Source organism: Topomyia yanbarensis, chromosome 2, assembly GCF_030247195.1.
Source record: "Topomyia yanbarensis strain Yona2022 chromosome 2, ASM3024719v1, whole genome shotgun sequence".
NCBI lineage: Eukaryota > Metazoa > Arthropoda > Insecta > Diptera > Culicidae > Topomyia > Topomyia yanbarensis.
The window spans coordinates 291,290,585-291,316,895 of NC_080671.1; the positions used below are offsets into that span (position 1 = coordinate 291,290,585).

Consider the following 26,311-nt stretch of genomic DNA (forward strand, 5'->3'; position numbering starts at 1 on the left):
TTTTTGCATATTTTGTCTTCTTCCGGTAACATGATGCTGCCATTTGCGTTGCTGCGTTCTGATCAGCAATACACGGCCATGTGAAAAAACTGTACAATAAAGTTAATTTAAAATTCACTGTTTATGCCATTTAAAAGTCTGATTATTTCGAGAATTTTTTATTGCTCTATAAAATGGTGAATCGACATCTTGTTGAATGGGATTTATAACATAAGTATTGTATCAAATAAAATAATTTTTTCAAGCAATTTCATCACAAGATGGCGGCTCTGCAGCATTTTAACCTCATGCGCGTTTTTTGGAAGGGGACCACGGTCTGAAATCTATCTCCCGTGATTTTTGACCTAGCGCCAAAAACTAAAGTTTTTCTGATTCCTTATGTCAATACCGATGTACGTAGGATTTTTTCGATATTTTGATTTTAAGCGAAATGGTGCAGTTTTGAGTGAAAAAACGTAGAGAATGTCATAAAAATCTACACAAAATCGTTAATCAATAAAAAGGTAAGCAATAAAAAATTTAATCCTGCTTACGTGACTAGAAATATCAATTTTGAATATACTGTGAAAATTTCAAAGCGACTAAAATCATTTGCTCGAGTTACATTTCCGGCCAGTGGTTTCGAGAAAAACGCGGTTCCCAATCGTTCTGAATTTTGCACAATTCTTCTTCTTCACATCATTGCCCAGGCTACAAAACTGCTAAATATTATTATTTTACAATAACATGTTAATGGTTGTTTTAGCAATAATCGGACTTTGGCTTCAAAGTACTACGAAAAAATCGAAAATCGACCAAAAAATAAAAGCTCCCTTAATTACTTGTGAAGTGCTGTGAAAAACAACTGTGCAAATGTCTCAACGTTTGTCCAGTAGATTTTGAGTTATGGTGTACACCGCAAAACAAGATTTTGATGTGGCGCTTGACTGAAAAGACTAAGAATCTTTGCATCAAAAAAAATTAAAGTATCCAATTTTTTGCCGATAATACCTTACACAACCCCCCTTAAGTTCCGACACGATTTAAGCGATTTTTCCGTATTCAACTTTTTGCGTCATTTTGCCAAGTCATCTGTCTAGTCTCAGCTTTCACAGCTCTTTCATACCCTGTGCATATCTGTTCTATCATAAAGAATTAAACTAAAATTTGTACTACAGCGGAAATGCAAATAGTTCAAGATATGCTAGAAAATTATAAATTACGAAACAATACAAGCAAGCTCCGATAACATTTAAATAACGATCAAAAAGAGAATATTTGTAACAGTTTGTTTGCCGTCATATTTAAAAGTGTTACTTAGGCTATATGGCATGGCATCATTTAGAATTTTTTATTCAATCTTAATTTTGAACTCTTTCAAAAGCAGTCAAAATATAAATAAACTTCCACTTGCTTATGGTGTTCTTTGTGAGAAGATACAACTAGAAAAGGGAACAAATTGTGATTATATATTCTTTTCCTCATGTAAAAATAACTAAAAAATTGTGAGCAAAACTTCACTCATTTTGATAGCCATAGGTAAACTAACGAACGAAAACAATTTTCATTTCTGAATCCAATTATAAAATTTCGTTCGACAGTTTGTTTCAATATGATTCGGCTTCTGCTAACCTGCAATATAACTCTTCGATGTGGCGTTTTGAAATGAGCGTGTAGCACCTTCTAGATATAGGACGATAAAGAATATTACAAAAATGTATTTAAAATTCGATTACACCTGTTTTTCGTACGGGATAAAACTTGCTTACTTGCCCTCTTATGGTTTGTGTGCAACATGGGCCATAATATTGCACATAAAGTTCGAAAAGTTGATTCAAATTATTGAGATGTATGCAAGAGGAACATGGCGGCCTTTTACACTGTTTTCATTTGGCTTAAGGATGCAGCCATTTCGGCAATGACAGGTACTAACGTCTTAGGCCGGACTAAACTCAGGCCTAAAATCAAAGATAGTACCGTGTGGCGGTACCAACTAGATTCAAGGTTACCGCTAGTAAAGAATTAGTGGTGCTTATTTTCCGTTAGCGCTGTTAATTGTAGATGGATTTGTGTCATAGTTGTATGCAAACCGTCCTTAGGATGAAAATATAATGTAAAAAGAATTTTATTGGGAAGTTCCTTTTATTAATTTGTATAATTCAAAATAATTATATAAGAAAATATTTTTCAAATTAATCTACAAACCCGAAGGTTTTTGCAAATCCTTCCAAGAAAATCAGTGAATGTGGTAACTCTGCCACTAAGCGAATGCTACACTAAAACGAATGATGAAAATATTTTCATTTATCGCACAAAAGGATGGCCTTCCATCTGCATTGAAAAGTCAACAAATAGGAACGCCTTGATGCAAAGCGTGCTCATTCGGTGTGAGCTTTTTGCAAATCCTTCTATGAAAATCATTGAATGTGGCAACTCTGCCACTAAGCGAATGCTACACCAAAACAAATGATGAAAATATTTTCATTTATTGCACAAAAGGATGGCCTTCCATCTGCATTGAAAAGTCAATAAATAGGAACGCCTTGATGCAAAGCGTGCTCATTCGGTGTGAGCTGCGAAAGGGAAAAGATCGTATGTATGTACGCAGTAAAAACAATCATCGGCTAGGTTTGAATTGTTTCAAAAGATTCTCATCTTGTTTCAACCTAGTTATCTACAAACCGTCCTTATTAGGACGAAAGCAAAATGGAAAAAGAATTTAATTAGAAAGTTTCTTTTATTAACTAGTATTAAGTTTGCGCTTGTTAATTCTATACTTTTACCAGTGCATCATAAAAAAATATTTTTCAAATTAATCTACAAACCCGAAGGTTTTTGCAAATCCTTCTATGAAAATCATTGAATGTGGCAACTCTGCCACTAAGCGAATGCTACACCAAAACGAATGATGAAATTATTTTCATTTATCGCACAAAAGGATGGCCTTCCATCTGCATTGAAAAGTTTATAAATAGGAACGCCTTGATGCAAAGCGTGCTCATTCGGTGTGACCTACGAAAGGGGAAAGATCGTATGCATGTACGCAGTAGAAACAAATCGTCAAGGTTTGAATCGTTTCAAAAGATTCTCGTCTTGTATCACCATAGTTATCTACAAACCGTCCTTATTAGGACGAATGCAAAATGGAAAAAGAATTTAATTAGAAAGTTTCTTTTAATAACTAGTATTAAGTTTGCGCTTTTACATCTATCTATATATATAAAAGTCAAAGTTTGTATGTATATGATTTATAGACTCCCAAACGGCTTAACCGATTTCCGTAAAAATTTATACACAGCAGGTATTTGTTATGGGGCGTGTTTGTGTACTATTAGTTGGAGATTATATGCCCGCCAGATGGCGCTTTGGAACAAATTGTGTTTTCCTCCTATTTCGTTCAAAGTCGCAGCAACGCGCGATGGGTATTAGCTAGTTTCTTATAAAAGAAATGTATAGAATTCGCTCAAACTTGCAAGATTTTTTCCGAGGCCCAGAGGGCCGAGTCTTATATACCAATCGACTCAGCTCGACGATTTGGGACAATGTCTGTGTGTGTGTGTATGTAACGGACAAATTCTCATTCGTGTTTCTCAGCAATGGCTGAGCCGATCTTATCCAAACCAATTATAAATGAAAGACCTATCGAACAGTAAGAACGCTATTAATTTGTTTTTGATTCTGATGTTTAGTTTCCAAGATATGAATGTTTGAATGGGTAAAAATGGCGTTTTTTGCAGTTTTTTAAAATTATCTGCCGAAATTGACAATATAGATTAACAATTTATATATTTTTGGACAGCTTTAACGAATACCTTTCGAACAAGCTATAGGTTGTTGAAATCGAACTATTATCAAAAGAGATATTTAACATTAAATGCGGACGAAAGATTTTTATCGTTTCCCATTGCCAGAAATATGACCAAAAACATGTAATCTATTATTAACGCCAAAACGGCTTATTTTAGGTCAATAGTATTTTCGGAGGATTTAATGGAGGTAATATGCCCTTTCTTTTGGTATTATGCTTTTGCTGATTAATCCTCCTATGAGTGAGATATTTTCACAAATTTTCTTGGAAGTGATTATATCGAAATAATGTCTTCAGCAAATTTGTAGCTCTTACTTTTGCGAATAACTTTAACGAAGACTTTAAATATCTATTTTGAATACTTTAAAAGTTATGGCTTGTTGTTTGTTGATTACTCTTTGTCGCCTATTTATTGTTCAATATAGTAATAATCCATTGAAATAAACTAAACATTATTTCGATAAAACGAATTTTGTATTTTATTTTACTATCCAGCCATGGAATCGTAGCCTGGACAAATGAGACAAGCATAATTGCACCACTAGGTGGATTAAAACAGGTTTTTCTTTTGGGAATGCGTCGAGTTGAGACGAACACGTAATATGATTAAATACGAGGATAACACTTTCCAAATGTAGAGAGAAATTTATGAAAAATGACGATTTCCATTCGATTCTAGCAGGTTCTGATCGATTTTGATGAGCATTTGATTTTTGTTGTATGACCAATTATATGTATAGGTCAAATGTTTAAAAACAGTAATTTAAGGTCAAGATAGCATCATTTTGAAACCGCCAATTTCGGAGGTTTAGTATCTTCAATGAGTTTTACAAACGTTAAACAGCGCATCATTTGATAAAATAATTTTGACGGTATATCGTCCAAGAAGTATTTATGGTGAATTTTCTCAGATTAATATTCATGATGCAGCATGTTCACCTTTTTCGTAGTTTTTGTCATTATTCGTTCACTACACTCACTGTGCCAAAACGCATCACATCAAGAAATATTCAGACGCTTGTGTACAAATATTCGCTTGCATGCAATTTTAGCCTATTTCGGATGAACTTTCAAAAAAATATTCCGTCTCACCGAAACCCAAATGCGCATTAGAATGAAATGGATAGATACGAATGTGTTAAGAGGAAAGAGTATTCTTAAAATTCAAGCGAGAGAAATGGTTGTCGAAAGAGTAGTATTTGTAAAAATACGTACTTCCAACTACGAATACTTAAATCACTTGACGCCTATCTGAGGATTTACAGAACTGCAACTCGTCCATTTCGATCCTGATCGTGGAAGAGGCAGCAGTGTGAAGTTCTTTTTTAGTATCGCGGTGTGTTTTAAAAGGTAGTTGTGAGAAGTTTTTTAGGATTAAATTTATTTAAAAAAGTTCCTTTCCGATAGGCATAGCTAGTGCGGTCAGTGAATTGTGCGGTCAGAAATACAAATTTGAATTCGCTACATTTCGTGCGAACTTGTGTGTGAAAAGAAGGTAAGATTAAATAATTGAGTTGTGTGATAAAAAGCTTCAAAGCGTCGAATAGCCGATCGACGGCTTCTTTTCTTTTATTGAAAGTTTGGAGATTTTCCGCCATCCGCGTTCTAGCGACGCATACGCTCGGTACACCGCCCGTCTCGTTTACCACCCTGCTGACCCCACTTTCCGGCTTCGAAAGTTCCCGACGCTTTTGGTAAAAGGTCGGAGGGAAGCAGCAAAACCATCAACGCGCTTCATCAGAGCGACGGCCATCTTCATCGTCAGAAAGTTGGCCGAATTCAACACCCGGTAGGCAAAGGCCTAAATAGCGTCATCATTGCGACGCCATTGTAGACGCCGTTCGTCGCCATCGCTGAATTGGTTTGCGATAGGAAGTCGGTGCCGAAGCCGCAATACCAGTCGGCACCCAGCTGAGATGCAGCTCTGCTAGATCGACGCTGTTCCAGAAATAACACATGTGAGTAAAAATAGATCATTGATCCGTGCACGTAGATCCATACACACACACAACACTCAAACCTTCGAAAGCTTTCTTTGCCGCTCGAAAGCTAAAGCCGAGCGCGCATTTGTACTGCTCAGCGCAGCTTTATCCGCTAGCAGAAATTTTGACCGCACTTAGATAGAAAGAAAAGGGGAAAGCTAGAAAGAGAGGAAAGGAACCGGAAACATGTAAATATATTAATTAATAAAACCTAGGTTAAGAATAAATGCCGTATTTTTATCCGTCCAATAAAATGTTTTCCTGTTAGTTAATGTTACCTGAAATGTTTGTATTTTTTATGTTGATTAGCTTTCCCGTGTAGTGAATTTGGTTCGAGAAGATTTTTCACGTTTCGCGTCGTTTCCGTAGATTTGAATTTTCTTTGTGTTTACTGTTTTACTCCGATGGGCTATCGGGAATTAGTCCCCACTACTACTTACAAAGCGAGAGGGAAAGAGTGTTCGACTGAGTTCTGCCTGTGATGATAACTGATCGTTTTTTTTGTGCATGAGCTTTCGAGTTGGTATAACGCTCATTTCTCTTGCGTCTTTGCTAAACATAGTAGTGGCTCCATCTATACGCGAAACGGAGTGCATCTTTTCACATTTTGTGTTTACCTACCGTTCCTTTGCGCCATTTCGGGATCAATTTCTATAACCTGCCCTGAGGTTAGGTTTCATGCTAGGCAATTCTAACCTCACGAGTGGTCCTCTTCGGGGGTGGCGCTAAAGCTACTCGTTTAAAACGTCCTGAGGAGCGTTTTGGTAGACGGAAACCGTAAACGGCCATTTGGTCCGCTACAATGACTACAATAAAGTCTCAACAAATTTGCTAAAGACACGAACTCTGTTACTATTTTCTGAAAAATTAATTCTGCATAATTTTAAAACTTCAAAAATTACGGTTTCGGAATTATGCCGTTTGGACAGTAAGATCGATTTTCACCAAACCCCCACCAAACCGAATTTCTGGCTACGCCGTTGACGTCAAGAAAGTAGAAACAAAGTCGTTCTACACTCGTTCACAAGAAACTTCTTCGAATGCTGAATATCTATTATAATGCATTGAAACCCCTGAATATCTATTATAATACATTGAAAAAAATATGTTTGATGGGTTCTAGCAGACGAACATGACTGAATTCTAGTAAATTCTTTCTTGAGCATGTTTTCCTTATCATGAAAATGGAAATATGCAAAACTAAAAAGTTCATCATAATCAGAAATAGTTATCAGACTACATCAAGGGACGGGAAAAATATTTTAACAGCTTCAGTTTATTATAAAGAAAAAAATTGCCCGATTTAGTCAATGTCCCCATTTTGTCAGCCTAAAATACGCCATGAGACTGACAAAAATGGGTCTTTATTGTATGTATTATTCACTGTGTTTCACATTAATAGGTACATTTCATTTTTGGAGATTTTTTTTTGCATCGAACTACAACAATTTTTAGGTAGTTTTCAAGGGGTTATTTTATAGACTTCTTCCAAAATTTGGCGAACCTATTCCAATTCGTATACCAATTAATTGGTATACTTAAGGGTTTATATGTTGCAGATGGAGAAAATATTGAAATTTTCAACTTTTTTCCTACACAATATTACGAAAGCTTATTAAACAATTTTTCCTAATAAGTTTGTGAAAATTATAAACTATTTGAAATTTTTTAATAGTTTTATTTTTTATTTATCCGTGTTTTTTTAATAAATGGTGACCATCACTTCACAACGTAGTCTATTTTTCATGGCTTGCGGTGAGCACGATTTCTCGAAATGCTGAACTGAAAATTATGGAACAGAAATTATTTTTTAGTATTCTTTGCAGATTTAACTCGTCGCGCAGATAACTCTGAATTAGACCCGCTGGTGCCCTAAGACGATTTCGCTAGATTTTCACCCAGTGCATTAACGCAAGTGACGGAAGGTTATCGAAAAGTTTCGTGAAAATGAAAATTCCAGTAATGATGATGATTTTCCCAAACGGTTCGTTTTCGTGAGGTTTTTATTTGTTCTTTGGCATTAGGATTAGCGATAATAATTCAAATCAAGGATACTACTGGGAAGTCACCTTTAGAAAAAGTTTCGACATCGACTTTGAAAAAAGAAATTTTGAAACGTTTTGAAATTTTACGAAAAGTAAAATTTGAAACTATGCACACATGCACTTCAGAGATAGCGTGATATCAGGAGCTGCGATTTCATTTCAACGATTTTTTGTGAAAAGGGCGAAACTTACAAATGTAAACATAGGGCTTTTTTCATACATGCTAATGAGGGCTTTGAAACGCAACAAATTAACCTAAAAATTTGGATTCTACGATATTGCTTTCTTAAACTACAGCAAAAAATACAACGGGCGAAACTGTATTTTTGTTTGTTTATTTAAAGTTTCGCCTTCCACGTTCCATGCAAACAAACAGGGCGATACTTTTTTTGCTAGCAGTTTAGAGGCGAAACTGTTATTTTCGTATTTTATTTAGGATTATCAAGCTGATACCAGCTGTAAATAGTAACAATGATCTCTATTGAAAAAGCACGGACGAAATCGGTGGTGTAGAACGGTAGTTATTGTTAAAAAACGTAAGGGCGATACTTCAATGCTGATAGGTGGTACCGAAAAAGTAAACAATCGCCAAAGGGGCGATACTATCATTTTGTCAATTTCAATAGCAAAAACAAATTTTAATTTAATAATTTCAAATACTTTATGAAGTTTTGGGTTTCGATCACTGAATCATGCAATCTAGGATGTAAAAAAACACAATAGTTCTTAAATAGGAAATAAAACCAAGTCTGGAAATATTCACTGTTGATTTTCTTTGAATGGTATCAATGCTAGTATCGCCCTTTTCAAGAAAAAGCGTTGATTTCTTAGTTCTCGGTCGCGTTGGAAATTTGAGTAAAGTATAAACTTCAAATCGATTCAAAAAAAAATTCGATTTTTTTGGCTCAGTACAATATATAACCCCTTTAGGAAAATTCAGTTTTCCCACCACAATATAGATATTTTATTAACAGGGCATTAACAATAATTCGTTGGTATGTCTATTTTATGGGCCATTTTTTCGCTTTCCAATTGATTTGGTTTGAGATTTCTAGCACTGATGTTGTCCTATGCTGATTTGAGCGATTCTCTTTCCTACCACTATCCCATGTAGTCTGTGTTATCGAAAACATCGCGAAGCATCAAGTTCTAAATGTTCTCAAACGATATAATATCCGAAGAGAGTGATAAGAGTTATAAGAAATGTCTCATCACACTGTTAGGTGGATTAAAAACGTTTTGCCTTTCTCATATAAAGAAAGGCTATGCAATCACTGTAAAAATCGACTTTTTAACCGAGGCCCGGAGGGCCGAGTGTCATACACCATTCGATTCAGTTCGTCGAGATCGGCAAATGTCTGTGTGTGTGTATGTGTGTGTGTGTCATTTAAACTCACACAATTTTCTCAGAGATGGCTGAACCGATTTTCGCAAACTTAGTTTCATCTGAAAGGTATAACGCTCCCATAAGCTGCTATTGAATTTTTAGTTGATCCGACTTCCGGTTCCGGAGTTACGGGTTGAAGAGTGCGGTCACACAGCAAATTCCCATATAAACTGGTACCACCATGATGCTCAAATGATGTAAAACCTATTAAAATTGATGTAACATTACTCTAATTTACGGGTCAATCAAAGCAGCTTTGACCACATTGGCCACCTATGACGGTTCATGACGCCCCCGGGGAACCCGCCAAGTTCCTAAGCTAATATCACACCCATTCCCCAACGAATTCTCTACCGATTTTTACAAACTTGATTTCAAATGAAAGATACAGTAATACCATTGACTACTGCTGAGTTTCATTCGGTTCTGACTCTTGCTTCCGGAGTTACAGGGGTGTTAGTAAGGATACACTGGAATTTCCCATATAAATCGGTACAATCGTAATACCTCAGAGGCTAAAAAGAATTGAAATGGTCACCAAATTACTTCTAATCGCAGATCTAGATCACTGATCAATCAAACATTCTTTGAATATATTGTCCACTATCGACGATTCCGGAATTCCGGGCATATTCCACAATTAAAGTCACACCGGTTCTTCGGTGATGACTGAACCGATTTTCTCAAACCAAGTCTCAAATGGAAGGCAAAATATGCAGTTGAGTATTACGTCGCCGCCCCTCCTACCCCCGCCTTGCCCTTACACCTCCCTCCTTCATCACTCCCCTCCCCTTGGACCACCCTCACGCCCGCATTTCCTTCATCCACCCCGTATACCGAAATAAGATGAAGGATTTCTGACGCATCCTCCACTCTCACTCTACTAACCCCCCATTCCCTCCACTTTCAAACCCATTCCACCAACATTTCAAAATATAATTACATGAAGATAACATTGAACTCATGCTGATTAAGGTAATTAAATACTATTGTTTTGCCTTTCTCATATAGAAAGGTTATGCAATTGCTCCAAAAACCGACTTCCTAACCGAAGCCCGGAGGGCCGAGTCTCATATAACATTCGACTCAGTGCGCCGAGATCGCAAAATATCTGTGTGTATGTACGTGTGTTTGTATGTGCGTATGTATGTGTGCATGTATGTATGTATGTATGTATGTATGTATGTATGTATGTATGTATGTATGTATGTATGTATGTGTGTGTATGTGCGGATTTGTTAACAAAATATCCACATCGGTTTCTCGGAGATGGTTGAACCGATTTTTAGAAACTAAGATTCAAATGAAAGGTATACTATTCTCATAGGTTGCTATTGAATTTCATTTTCAACCGACATCTTGTTCCGGATTACGAGTTGAAGAGTATGGTTACAAAACAAAATTTGTTGATTTGTCCACATCGGTTTCTCGGAATTTTCTGAACCGATTTTGACAAACTTGATTTTAAATGAAAGGTCCATCAGCTGCTGTTGAATTTTGTGTGGATCCGAGTTCTGGTTCCTGAATTACAGGGTGATACGTACGATCACGCAGCAAATCTCGATTCTAACGAATTCTGCGATGAATGTAAAAAGGTAAAATTTTTGCCTTTCTCAATAGAAAGGTATTGCAATTGCTCTGAAAACCGACTTTTTAACGGAGGCCCGGAGGGCCGAGTGGCATATACCATTCGATTCAGTTCGTCGAGTTCGGCAAATGTCTGAGCGTGTGTATGTATGTGTGTATGTATGTATGTGTGTGTATGTGCGTCTGTGTGTGTATGTGACCAAAAATGTCACTCATTTTTCTCAGAGCTGGCTGAACCGATTTTGACAAACTTAGTCTCAAATGAAAGATACAACGTTCCCATAGGCTGCTATTGAATTTCTGATGGATCCGACTTCCGGTTCCGGAATTACAGGGTGGTGAGCACGATCACGCAGAAAATGTCGATTTTAATAAATTCTGCAATGAATGTATAAAGGTGAAATTTTTTCCAAAATATGACCACAACTGCTTCGATTTGTAGTATTAGGTCACTAACATCCATTCAAAGTCTTTTTGGCCCCATTGGCCACCATCATCGGTTCTGGAAGCCCCGGCGGAAGTATCCAAATTCAGAATAACAGTCACATCGGTTTCCCGGAGATGGCTAGACCGATTCAACCAAACTTAGTCTCAAATGAAAGGTGTTGCGCCTTCGTAAATGGTTATTTAATTTCATCCCGATCTGACTTCCGGTTCCGGAGTTACAGGTTGTGGCGTGCGATCACATAGCAAATTGCGATTCAAACCGATACTCCGATGAAAGCAAAAAAGGTAAAAATTTCGCTAAAATGTCTCTCAAACAACTTAAATTTGCTGTTCTAGGTCATCGACGGCCAACCAAACTTTCGTTGACTACATTGACCACCATAGACGGTTCCGGATGTGCCCGGGAAAAGCGGCCATCTTTCAAAATTGACGTACTCACATCAGTTTCCCGGAAATGGTTGGGCCGATTTTCACAAACACTGTCCCAAATGATAGCTATAGTATCCCCACAGATGTCTATAAAATTTCGTACGGATCGCTTGGATGCGTCCGGAAATATAGACTAATCCATCCGGTCACATATGAAATTCCCATATAAGCCGGAACTAAATTTTTTTTTCAAAGGGGGGACCCCATGAAATTTCAGAAATCAAATTCGTTTTTGATGCCAAACATCTTTAAAATGCATGAAACGTCGAGATTTTATGTTATCTCGAAAATTTTTTTTTTTATGAAAATCGACTTTTTGGGACTGCCGATTTCGCACCTTTTTTCAATTTAATATTAATGTAGCTGTTTTTTCTTTTACAAAATTTTAGAACTCGAATAGTGATTTTTTCTTGTATATTTATCATGTCATGTATAATAATAAAATGTAATATATTCATTTGAAAGCTTTTAATGAATATAAACAACGCAAACATTCACGTGTTCATGATTGAGAAAGGCACAATTGCACCGCTAGGTGGATTAAAATAGGTTTTTAATTCTATACTTTTACCAGTGAATCATAAGAAAATATTTTTTAAATTAATCTACAAACCCGAAGGTTTTTGCAAATTCTTCCATGAAAATCATTGAATGTGGCAACTCTACCACTAAGCGAATGCTACACCAAAACGAATGATGAAAATATTTTCATTTATCGTACAAAAGGATGGCCTTCCATCTGCATTGAACAGTCAATAAATAGGAACGTCTTGATGCAAAGCATGCTCATTCGGTGTGAGCTGCGAAAGGGGAAAGATCGTATGTATGTACGCAGTAAAAACAATCGTCGGCAAGGTTTGAATTGTTTCAAAAGATTCTCGTCTTGTATCAACCTAGTTATCTACAAACCGTCCTTATTAGGACGAATGCAAAATGGAAAAAGAATTTAATTAGAAAGTTTCTTTTATTAACTAGTATTAAGTTTGCGCTTGTTAATTCTGTGCTTTTACCAGTGAATCATAAAAAAATATTTTTCAAATTAATCTACAAATCCGAAGGTTTTTGTAGATCCTTCCAAGAAAATCATTGAATGTGGCAATTCTGCCACTAAGCGAAAGCTACACCAAAACGAATGATGAAAATATTTTCATTTATCGCACAAAAGGATGGCCTTCCATCTGCATTGAAAAGTTTATAAATAGGAACGCCTTGATGCAAAGCGTGCTCATTTGGTGTGAGCTGCGAAAGGGGAAAGATCGTATGTATGTACGCAGTAGAAACAAATCGTCAAGGTTTGAATCGTTCCAAAAGATTCTCGTCTTGTATCACCATAGTTACCTACAAACCGTCCTTATTAGGACGAATGCAAAATGGAAAAAGAATTTAATTAGAAAGTTTCTTTTGTTAACTAGTATTAAGTTTGCGCTTTTTAATTCTGTACTTTTACCAGTGAATCATAAGAAAATGTTTTTCTAATCTAAAAATCCGAAGGTGTTTGCAAATCCTTCCAAGAAAATCAGTGAATGCGGCAACTCTACCACTAAGCGAAAGCTACACCAAAACGAATGATGAAAATATTTTCATTTATCGCTTAAAATGATAGCCTTCCATCTGCATTGAAAAGTCAATAAATAGGAACGCCTTGATGCAAAGCGTGCTCATTCGGTGTGAGCTGCGAAAGGGGAAAGATCGTATGTATGTACGCAGTAAAAGCAATCGTCGGCAAGGTTTGAATTGTTTCAAAAGATTCTCGTCTTGTATCAACATGGTCATCTACAAACCGTCCTTATTAGGCCGAATGCATAATGGTAAAAGAATTTAATTAGAAAGTTTCTTTTGTTAACTAGTATTAAGTTTGCGCTTGTGAATTCTGTACTTTTACCAGTGAATCATAAGAAAATGTTTTTCTAATCTACAAATCCGAAGGTTTTTGCAAATGCTTCCAAGAAAATCATTGAATGTGGCAACTCTGCCACTAAGCGAAAGCTAAACTAAAACGAATGATGAAAATATTTTCATTTATCGCACTAAAGGAGGGCCTTTCATCTGCATCGAAAAGTTGATAAATAGGAACGCCTTAATGCAAAGCGTGCTCATTCGGTGTGAGCTGCGAAAGGGGAATGGTCATATGTGTGTACGCAGTAAAAACAATCGTCGACAAGGTTTGAATTTTTTCAAAAGATTCTCGTCTTGTATCAACATAGTTATCTACAATCCGTCCTTATTAGGACGAATGAAAAATGGAAAAGATGGGTTGGTAATGTATATGATAAAACAGGGGTGTCGTGACCACACTTCAAAGTTATTTCAAATCTTGCAAAGCAAAAAATTGACATAATTTCAATGATTGTTCCTGTATGAATGAAATGACAAATTTTCAGGTCAACGCGGCAACAACTTTGCAATTTATAGAACAATTTTATATTTTTAATTATCATATATTAACTTTCATCTTTTCCAAACAACTTATCCCTCTGCTGCCAACCCCGTGGTTTTGCAGGGTTAAGAAGAATCATTGTAAAATGTCCAATACACGATTTTATGTTGTTACCTTCACTAAAACACTTCAGAACACTCCCACCTGTCATACATGTACATTGTCTGCTTGTTGAAATTATTATATGAAATTATTGACCTGTATTCAATGCGGAGAACTCGGTAAGAAAATTGTTTAGCTGAATATACTAACGAACGGGATCCCCAGGAAAATTTCGCTGAGCCTGGTGAATCGAACTTAATGCGTAAAATTTTGCCATTTGAAAGAGATACAAGCAGAATTTTAAGAATATAATCATCGTGGTTATGTCCCGAGCATTACCCGCCCCTAGTTTTTCGCTAAGCGTGTTCATTTCTGTACGCTAGGAAAAAGATTCCGATGGTTGTTTCGAGAGATTTTTACATTGATATTTCAAAGCAAGAAAATGTGAAATTTGTTCATTTCATGAATGAATGTCTCAACGAGCTTAGAATCCAGCGCATCCCCTATCAACGCAGACGCCAACAACAAAGGTGCTTTTCAGAACCACCATAATTATTATAAAGAATAACTTGAAACATTCCCACATATTTCATTGAGTATCATTCGATTTGAATTACAAGTCAAACGAGTAGTCACGACACTCCGGTTACCCACTCATCTTTTTATCTAAAGTTTTATTTGAAACGGCTCAATGCGTTAGCACAACTGAGCCGTGAGTCTTATCTTAATTTTTTTACAATAAGTAAAAATAAAAAAAATAAATTGTAAGAATGTCGGTCTGCCAGATCTCGTGGACGCAGTTTGCTGCTGCGTGTTGAGATCCTTTTCCTTGGCGGTGAAGCCGCTTGGGGGTCATTCAGTCTGCCTTCTCTCGCGTTATCGTTCCCGTCCATGTCGCCATCGGTACTGCTTTCTTACTGTTCACGATCAGAGGTTCTTATTTGTTTCTTGTTCTTACGAGTCGCTGTTGTATATCCGTCTTCATCGGTATTTGCTTCTTTATTGGCGATGCTAGTTGTTGGTTTGGGAGCGGTTGTCGTGGTCGTTGTACCTGCATTATTGGTTAATTGGATCGTTGTTTTTGGTTTATCTGAAAGTGTCGGTGGCTGCTTGTTAGAGTTGGCTGTAGTAGATGAGTTTTGACTAGTTGCTTCGGCGCATGTTTTTCCGTAGTCGGCTGTATGGTTACAGAATTGGCATGTTGGAGTCTGCTCGGGATATGTGATTAGCGTTGTTTGCTTATAGGTCACGCCATCCTTCGGTGATTTGCATTCGATAGTAATGTAAGAAGGTATTGGTTTAGGCACTCGCATCCTCACAATTTGGAAATGCCGGTGACAAAATTTCTCCAGGTGTCATTCGTAATAGATTCTACTTCTCCAAATTGCGACATGATTCGTTTGATGCAATCTTCCTTCGTGCGCTGGGCCAAATCATGGATACGCACGTCCACCATGTCGTTTTCCATATGCACGGGGATCTTGATTCTGGTGTTATTAAATTCGACCTCGTGTTGCATGTTGTTTTTTGCAATGAAGTTTTCTGCCTGTGCTAAGCTTCTAAATATATATACTTTAGCGAGATTAAGCTTCATTTTCACTTTAACTCATTGTTCCACTTCCTGAGCTGTGGGTCTAACACGAGTTTTATTAAAGTTGATCGAAATTGTGTTATCCCGTAGCACGGGCACTTTTGTTTCATTTGGCAAACTCATATCACTCCGCAGCCGGCCATACAATTTGTATGTGTACTGATGTATAACAATAGCTAGCTTGATTCACTAGTGCCTATAGCCTGCTATAGCGTAGCGATTTTTCGCTTCTGCTTTGTGTGAGGTCAGAAGTTAGACTGGCCAGAATAGTTAATATAAATCAAATTAATACAATAATACAGATCAAATTATTTCAGCTCTTTAAAGTTGAAGTTACAAAATAATAGCATAAATTAAATTAAATCAAATTAACAAAATTGATGAAATGAATGGAAATAATGTCTAAACAGAATGAATAAGATTAAAAAAATGTAGGAATTGAATAAAATGTATCTACTTAAAATAAATAATAAAATAAATGAAAAAAAAAGTTTAAAACAGACAGTAAACTTTCGCTTGCTTAGAATGAATTGTCCAACAGTGACATGCGTAAGATATGCATTGGTAACATATTCTATTATTATTTTCAGTTAACGGAGAGCTAGCATGTCTCGATGATTCTCTGATTAAAATGCTAGCGTATCAACGACTACAACAAATAATGGCACAAAGTAGCGATAAAATAGAGAAAGATGGCAATAATTCAATTAAATCAATACGTAAAATTGTCAAGATAGAAGAACCAGCAAAATCCATGCCTCTACCGAGCCAACTATTGACGAAAGATGACATAGAACGAATTGCAAGAGAATTCACCAGTCCAAAGAGGGAGTATGAAGTGTCAGATGATCATGCTTTGTCGTTACCTTCCCCGCTGATTAAACAAGAAATTAAGGAGAACAAGCCCAATGCAGTTGCCAAAACACAAGAGCAGAAGTTAGTTCTGCTTACAGAAAACCTCGTCAAATATGCGACATATCAGGACATTCGTGCTCGCGCCGTCGTCACCCCAGTTGACGTTAATGTCCCAGGCTGTGGTTGGTTCGAAAATCCAGATATTTTACAATCCGTTCATATGCGATATCGTTCACTTTCGATCGGCAGTGGGCGTGGAAATGATATTCAGTTGACTCAGTTTGGTAGCTGCCAATGCATCTCGGATAAACATGCGACGATATTTTATGACGAGGTAAATTTATTTATATATATATATATATATATATATATATATATATATATATATATATATATATATATATATATATATATATATATATATATATATATATATATATATATATATATATATATATATATATATATATATATATATATATATATATATATATATATATATATATATATATATATATATATATATATATATATATATATATATATATATATATATATATATATATATATATATATATATATATATATATATATATATATATATATATATATATATATATATATATATATATATATATATATATATATATATATATATATATATATATATATATATATATATATATATATATATATATATATATATATATATATATATATATATATATATATATATATATATATATATATATATATATATATATATGTAGGTATGTATATAAAGGTATCACCACAGAAAACAGACGTTTTGGTTCGTATTCAAATTATTTAAATACATTTTGTTATAGCTTAATGTATGTTATCTGTGGTAATACTACTGGTAATTGCTCCAAATTGCGGCTCAATCGAAAAATGAGTTAGTTTTTTTTTGGAAATGGTTCTAAGCGGACTAGTTTACAACAACAAATCAAAATATCGGGGGAATAGCTTAAAAGTTGTTTAAGGGGTTATATCTACCTGAGTGGGTAAAAAAATCGATTTTTTTTTGTTTGCGTTTTCTTAATGAACCTTCTCTCAAGAGTGTTTAAATTTCAGAAGAATCTGACCATTTGAACTGAAGTTATAGCACTAAATAGCCGAGTGACTTCAGTTTTCACACGTCCCCGGTTTTCCCCAAAATACTTGTTCATTCCGAAAGTCACGTTCATCAGAATGTATATTAGTGTTAGTCATCTTTTGAAAAGAGAGTTGATGCTGAATGGAGAACAGCGGGTCTAGTTATGTAAGGTATGCAAGCTAGGCTCGATGGAACAATCCAAGTCAGTCTTGGATATAGCGAAATGGCAATCTGTTAAGCGAAAAAAGTTATTGGGTGAAATTAAAGTATATTTTGGAATACCTCCTAAAAAGTGTTTTTCACTGTAACTTTTTCATTTGATTTTTTACAGTTTTTCATTGTTCTAGAAAGTAGCAGATGCTTTCAAAATATACCTTTTTGGGTAATAGACTAACTCGCTATCTCTTTGTTTTTAGGATGTATGCTAAACTTTAAGGGGTTATGATTTGTAGAGTAGCAGGTAGCATCAGCTAAATTTATTCATTTGTTGTTCAGCAAGAAATGCCCTATTGATACGTATATAAATCATAGGGCGATCTAAAGGGATCCTTGGAATAATGTGGGGTAAAAAAGACTAACGTTCCTTAGCTTAGTAAGGTCAAACTGGTGTCGAGGGGGATCAATTGAGGTTGTCTGTCGTATTCTTGATGGTCATATCATTAGCGTTTATGCATTAGAATCGTGTCTGTCGATTATAGGATTGAGGAATATTTAAAAAAAAGTATATATAACGTTTTTTCGCTTCAACCAGTTGTTATTCCAGGCTGTAGAACCCCTTGAGCGTCTCGTGGCATATACCAAAAAATTACATCATCCCGGGTTTTTATTTTTGGGTTTCACCGGGTTTTTCCCAAATAATTTCAACCCGACTGAAACATGGGTTTTTTTCGTTCTATTGATTTTATGAGGCGCTTACCGTTTTTAAAAATGTAGCATTTATATATAACTTAATTGAATTAAACCAGGTAATTTGTAACAACTGTTACAAACAACAGAACCGTTATTTCTCCTCGCCGAAAACATCACAAGAGGATTGTTCCAACTCCAAAAGATGTCAGGTGAGTTGTATAAGGATTTGCGAGGCCTTCTCGATGAGTCTACACGCATCGTAAGCCGGTATTTGAACCAGCAGCTCATCGGCATTTCGGAGCACATAATTATTAACACCATTAAGAATGCACTGGACAAACCGACGCGCAAGGCTTGGGAATCCACTCTACAACAAGGTGAAATACCTAATGGGGTTTTTTATTGAAAAACCCCGGGGTAGTGGATTTCTAACAGAAAAGCAGGCCACTAGACGTGTTTCATTCACTCCCCCCCCCCCCCCCTTTCTGCTAGAAAATGCAAAACCGGTGCAATCTAATGCCCCGGTATTTTTCACTGAAAAACAACAAGTATGAATCGATCATCGCTTTCCTGAAAACCAGATGCCAAATTATGGAAAACTGCGAGATTTCTACACCAGTACCACGAATCAGGCAGAAATGTATGAGCTTTGTGGTGGTGCACATTTCAACTACCAGTGTGCCACCTTGAAGAACTTGAATGCATCCCAGAAGATCCGAGCAGCTGGTGCACGTTTCAACTGCCTGCAGAAAGGCCACCGATCGAACAGATGTCCATCGAACAACACCTGCAGAAAGTGTCAGAAGCGTTATCACACCATGCTCCACGATAATAATGCCGAATAATGCAGCCAGGATGGACGTACGAAGGTACTAAACGCCTTGAAAATGCTTGCTAATTAGCCACATGAGTACCGTGTGTTGCTCGACAGCGGTTCTCAGGTAAATTTCGTGTCCGAGAAAATAGCAGACGTCCTTGGGTTCCAGAAGAAACGAGCCAATGTTGCAATTACCGGCATAAACGCCTTGAAAATGCTTGCTCGAGATAAGGTTTTCGTGAAATTCCTATCCCGATATAAAGATTTCCATGCCAGCATCGAATGTTTGATCACACCAAAGATGATGAACACAATTCCATCTCTCAAGATGGAAATAGAACATCTCCCAAGGAATTCATTTGGCCAACCCTGAGTTCCATAACCCTGAGAAAATCGACATGCTAGTCAGAGCTCAGCTGTTTTTTAACTGACTGAAGCCAAGTTGTCTCACTCTAGCCGACAACTTGCCACAATTCCGAGACACTCACCTTGGATGGGTGGTCGCCAGAGTGATAAACGATGTCATCTTATCCAACGTAGCCATTCAACTATCCAATGTCGCATCCATCGCCCGTGTGGGAAGGTTGATTCACCAGTTACCGATGTTACGCCGCTGTCTGTAGAAGAGCAGTTGTGTGAAACACATTTCCTTTCCATTTACAATCGCAAAATGGACGATTTGTCATTAGCCTACCTCTGGAGGAAAATGTCAGCCAGTTTGACGATTGTCGTGCTTTAGCTTTGAAACGATTCCTTATGCTTGAAAAACAACTGCAGCGTGACGCCGAGCTTCGATCTTTGTATGTTGATTTCATTCGCGAGAACGAGGCTATTGGACATTGTCACGAAGTGAAGGAGTCCAATGATAAACCGAATGGGACAATGTACTATATGCTACACCACGCCGTTCTTCGACCGCATAGCTCCAGCACCACGTGTCGTGTGGTGTTCGACGCAAGCGCCAAGTCATCGTCACCAAAGCTATCGCTGAATGAAATGCTGAAGGTTGATCCTATTGTTCAGAAGGATCTGTTTTCCATCATGCTGAGTTTCCGGAAGCATGCTGTCTTTTCGGCGGACATTACAAAAATGTATCATCAAATACTAGTGGCCCCGCAAGACACGTGCAACCTGCGAATATTTTAGAGAGAGAGCAGCCAACTCAGTCGCTACGTGTTTTAAAACTGGATGCTGTTTCGTACGGTACAGCATCCGCTCCATATCAAGCCACTCGATGTTTGCTACAGCTCGCCGAAGAAGAGTCAGCAAACTTTCCCATTTCTGCTCGTATCGTAAAGGAGGATTGTTACATCGATGACGTGTTATGTGTTGCGGATACCACAGGGGAAGCCATTGAATGCCATCGCCGATTAAAACTGATGCTCGCCCGGGATTGTTTCCCCGTGCACAAATTATGCTCCAACTCGGATGAGTATGCAGTGTATTCCAGTCGAGGAACGTGAAAAGCGGCTCACCTTGCAGGAATATGGTGCCAACGAAGCAATGAGCATTCTTGGCTTACTGTGGGATTCGAGTAACGATCAGCTTTTCATCGCTCATCAACATCATGAATTGTCAACGCCGGCTTGACCAGCGACTAAATGGATCATCTACTCTGAGATTGCAAGTTTTTTCGATCCATTGGGATTGTTCTCACCGGTGATCGTCATCGCTATAATTCTGATGCAGCAGCTATGGAAGACCAACGTAGGATAGGATGATATCCTGGATGAACAATTCCAACGACAATGGCAACTGTTTCAAGAATCACTGCCTCGTCTAAATTTCATTAAGGTACCACGATATGTGGCTTTTCCGAATGCCTACGAGCTTCATGGGTTTGCTGATGCTTCTGCCGTTGCGTAACGTAACGTAACGTTGAAACTTCTCAACACTGAATGATGTAACCATCCCGAAGAAGGATTTGAGTAGTTTATGTCGTTTCTGTTTACTTTATATGATATGGTGCGCTTTTCCATATTTTGAACATCTTGCGGCAATATACATGAAACTAGAAATTCTTTATAACGACACATCCCGATCAGAATGAAATGACAAGATTATAACAGAAAATAATTTTTGTAACATATTGTGTTATAATTTTGGTCTCGTTAGTAGTTAAAATAATAGAAATTTATAACAAGTAACAATGCGAGATATAATTTTGAAATATTTCTGTTATGTGTTTCTGATCGGGATAGATGTCCGCACCATAAAATAACCTCATCCCAGTAAATTACACCCAGAATCAGTTTCGGAATATGAGTTGATTTATGATGGAATTCCAACAAAATGGAACAACCTACCCTGAATGAATCGGTTTTAGAATGGGTTGTTGCATTTGCGCTTAAATTCTAAAAGAAAACATTCCGATTGCGATGAGTTGGGAATCTGCTGTCAATACTACAGACACTTTATATACAGACTAGCGAAGTGTCAAAAAGTGCAGCCAAATGGACTGTCAAAAAGTGCAGCCAAACGAGCATGAGGGTATTGAGAAGGGAAGTAAAAGGGGAAGCCCAAAGCTTATAGGATCTTCCGTGATGCCAGGAAATGTTCATGATTGCTAGTTTTACTGTTTTTGTCTCCGAAAGTCTGTATATAAAGTGTCTGTAGTCAAAACGAGTGAAATAGAGTGTTGTTTCTTGGTGGAAACTAATAGGTAAAATGTATGGGCGCAAACAGGTTTTTTAGATGTTATTTGAAAGTTTTTGCCTTTCTCATATAAAGAAAGGCTATGCAATCATTGTAAAAATCGACTTTTTAACCGAGGCCCGGAGGGCCGAGTTTCATACACCATTCGATTCAGTTCGTCGAGATCGGCAAATGTTTGTGTATGTATGTGGGTGTATGTGTGTGTCATTTAAACACACAATTTTCTCAGAGATGGCTGAACCGATTTTCGCAAACTTAGTTTCATCTGAAAGGTATAACGCACCCATAAGCTGCTATTGAATTTTTAGTTGATCCGACTTCCGGTTCCGGAGTTACGGGTTGAAGAGTGCGGTCACACAGCAAATTCCCATATAAACTGGTACCACCATGATGTTCAAATGATGTAAAACATATTAAAATTGATGTAACATTACTCTAGTTTGCGGGTCTGGATCACTAATGATAAATCAAAGCAGCTTTGACCACATTGGCCACCTATGACGGTTCATGACGCCCCCGGGGAACCCACCAAGTTCCTAAGCTAATATCACACCCACTCCCCAACGAATTCTCTACCGATTTTTATAAACTTGATTTCAAATGAAAGATACAGTAATACCATTGACTGCTGCTGAATTTCATTCGGTTCTGACGCTTGCTTCCGGAGTTAAAGGGGTGTTAGTAAGGATACACTGGAATTTCCCATATAAATCGGTACAATCGTAATAAATCATGGGCTAAAAACTATTGAAATGGTCACCAAATTACTTATAATCGCGGATCTAGATCACTGATTGCCAATCAAACATTCTTTGAATATATTTTCCACTATCGACGATTCCGGAAGTCCGGAATTCCGGGCATATTCCACAATTTCAGTTACATCGGTTCTTCGGTGATGACTGAACCGATTTTCTCAAACCATGTCTCAAATGGAAGGCAAAATATGTAGTTGAGTATTGCGTCGCCGCACCTCCCCCCGCCTTGCCCTTACTCCTCTCTCCTTCATCACTCCCCTCCCCTTGGACCCACTGTCACGCCCGCATTTCCTTCATCCACCCCGTATACCGAAATAAGATGAAGGAATTCTGACGCATCCTCCACTCCCACTCTACTAACCCCCCATTCCCTCCACTTTCAAACCCATTCCACCGACATTTCAAAATATAATCGCATGAAGATAACATTGAACTCATGCTGATTAAGCTAATTAAATATTATTCTTTTGCCTTTCTCATATAGAAAGGTTATGTAATTGCTCCAAAAACCAACTTTCTAACCGAGGCCCCGAGGGTCGAGTCTCATATAACATTCGACTCAGTTCGCCGAGATCGCAAAATATCTGTGTTTTTTTACGATGGAGAAGACCTTTACGTCCTAGCCCAGTACACGTGCTATTGGTAGGGTCCAATCTACCACACGGGGTGCACTGGGGGCGTGTCAGGCTCGAATGGTGACGCTGCCATTAATACCGACTAAACTCCATTGGGCTCCGCCATCATTCCTCCCAGGAACTACCTCTCGGTATTACTTCTGGGGGGATGGCTGTACTAAATGTACTCATTCACTCTCACTCACGCGTTCATACGTCCTGTATGAGGCTTACTTGGGTGCTCTCTCAATCGCACTTTGATTCACTCTCAAACACTTCCACATGAGGCTGACTTTTGTGTTCACCTTTTTCGTTCCTTGCGTGGCTGACTTGTGTGCTCACCTTACTCATTCCTTGCTAGGCTTACTTTTGTGCTCGCCCCACCCATACCATGTGAGGCTGACTTGGGTGCTCACCCTATTACCTGATTCACTCGTGCCACTCTATTGTACCTGTGTCACTCCCCCTGGCATCCCATGTGGGACATTTTTCTTAGGCCCCACTTCTCACATACCATGCGAGGCTGACTTGTGTGCTCACCTTTTTCATTCCTTGCTAGGCTGACTTTTGAGCTAGCCTCTACCATACCATGTGAGGCTGACTTTTGTGCTCACCCTTAACATGCCGTGTGAGACTGACTTGGATGCTCACCCTTTCACTCCTCTACCACGCCATGAGGTATCGATAGCTAAGTCCCAACATACTACGCTACGACCCTCCCGTCTTGGCATGAGGCAGTCCACTTATACGCCTATACACTCACTCTTCTGTCTTGCTTCGGGGTGGCTGGGTTTACCCCTTACGCGGTTGCCAGTCGCTGCGCCAAACCTGCCTCGGCATGAACAGACCATTCACTCCCTTTTTGCGCTTGGCCTTTTTCGCTCCAGCTAACCAATCACTAGTTAGCCGTGCCCGTCGTCTGTTGCTCGGTTCGCCAGATTACCTGTAGCCTACTGGCAATCTGGATGGTAGCAGCCGAGACTGCGCTCCATTTTTCCACCGATTGACACATCCGCTGAATAAGGGTATCAGGTGTTGTGTCCCAGCCACAGACGTCAAGCATTTCTCTTCTTTCGACGTCGAACCGATGACATACGAACAGTATGTGTGCGGCAGTTTCGTCTACACCTGGGCAGTCCGGGCAGACTGGGACCTCCGCGTGCCCGAACCTGTGGAGGTACTGTCGGAAACAGCCATGGCCTGACAGGAATTGTGTCAGGTGGAAGTGAACTTCCCCATGGGGTCTTCCCACCCAGCTCGATATGCTAGGTATCAGCCGGTGGGTCCACCTACCTTTCGAGGAGTTGTCCCACTCACGCTGCCATCTGGCGACCGAGGTCACCCTGGTGCGCTCGCGGGCTCCCCTATTTCCACGTAGCTCGAAGCACTCCTCATCTTCCCGAATGACCAGCCCGACTGGCATCATGCTCGCTATCACGCAGGATGCATCGTGTGATACCGTGCGGTAGGCAGATATCACTCTGAGGCACATCACGCGGTAGGTGCTCTCCAGTTTCTGTAGGTAACTGGTTACCCTCAGTGCCCTTGACCATGACGGGCCGCCGTACCTGAGGATAGATACGGTAACGCCTGCCTGTAACCTACGTCTACTGGCGCACACCTTTGAGCTGTTGGACATCATCCTCGATAGAGCCGCAACAGCAGTCGACGCTCTCTTGCATGTATAGTCGACATGGCTGCCGAAGGTCAGCTTGTCGTCCGAGAGACTTCAGACTTCGCTGTGAAGTGATCGCGACTTCTCCCACATGGATAACTGCATGTTGTGCCGACTTGCGGTTGTTGACGATAACTACCTTCGTCTTATGATGAGCGAGCTCCAGGCCTCTCGCGCTCATCCATTCCTCCACCGTGCTGATCGCGTGTTCTGCGGTTAGTCACTGGAGCCACCATTTCGGCCGTGCCCGCACTGTCTCGTAGTGCAGGTGGCCAGTGGCTTGTGGCTCGAGACGGGAAGAGTACTTCGATAAACGTTGCCAACCGGTGCGGTGACCGTTCTGGGGGTGAGGAGCCCCCTTTGGTCTTGGCCATCACAATCCTGTAGGCGTCACCCCACGGATTCGCGTTGGTACTCTCACACAGGTTGTCGAAACACGCTCTCTTGCTGTTTTTAATGGCCTTGTTAAGGGCCAATTTCGCAGCTCGAAACACTTCACGGCGGTTCTCTCTTGCATCCTCGGTGCGAGCCCATTGCATCCTACGTCTAGCTCTGAGGCAGGCTGACCGTAGAGCTGCAATCTCGGCACTCCACCAGTATACCCGGTATCTGCCGTTTCTTGGCAGTGTTTTCTCGGCATAGTGGCGTCGCACGCGCGTGATAGAACAGCTACCAGCGCATCCCCGCTTAGACTGTCGGTGTTGGCCTCTAGTCCCAGGGCCGCGGTGAAAGCTTCGCTGTCGAAGTGATTGGACTTGCACCCGCGTACCTGACAAGAATCTTCCGCCCTCGGATGCTGCACACCATAGTTGATCCTAAAGCGGATTGCTAAATGATCGCTATGGGTGTAGCCTTCGTCTATCCTCCATTCCATGCCTGGAGCCAGACTCGGGCTGGCAAATGTTACGTCAATCCACGCCTCCATCCCGTTTCTACGGAATGTACTAGCGGAGCCATTATTAGCTAGCACAGTATCGAGTTTCGCAAGCGCCTCCATTAGCGCTTGATTCCTGCTATTTGTACAGCGGCTGCCCCATTCCACTGCCCAAGCGTTAAAGTCTCCCGCTATGACTACCGGTTTCCGGCCCACTAGGTCCGATGAGAGCCTGTCGATCATCTGGTTGAACTGTTCTATTGGCCACCTTGGTGGAGCGTACCAGCTGCAATAGAACACACCATTGATCTTGGCAACCGCAATACCCTCGGCGGAGGAGTGGTTCTCAATTGTTCCATGTAC

General features: G+C 39.0%; 1 protein-coding gene across 1 annotated transcript in view; it reads left to right on the forward strand.

The window, feature by feature from the left end:
• LOC131683266 (PHD finger protein 12) overlaps nt 1-26,311 on the forward strand; it is a 170,252-nt gene that overhangs the window by 80,389 nt on the left and 63,552 nt on the right. Inside the window, exon 5 of the mRNA XM_058965107.1 lies at nt 16,325-16,923. Coding sequence (XP_058821090.1) covers nt 16,325-16,923 — 599 coding nt within the window. The remainder of the gene's footprint in view (nt 1-16,324; nt 16,924-26,311) is intronic.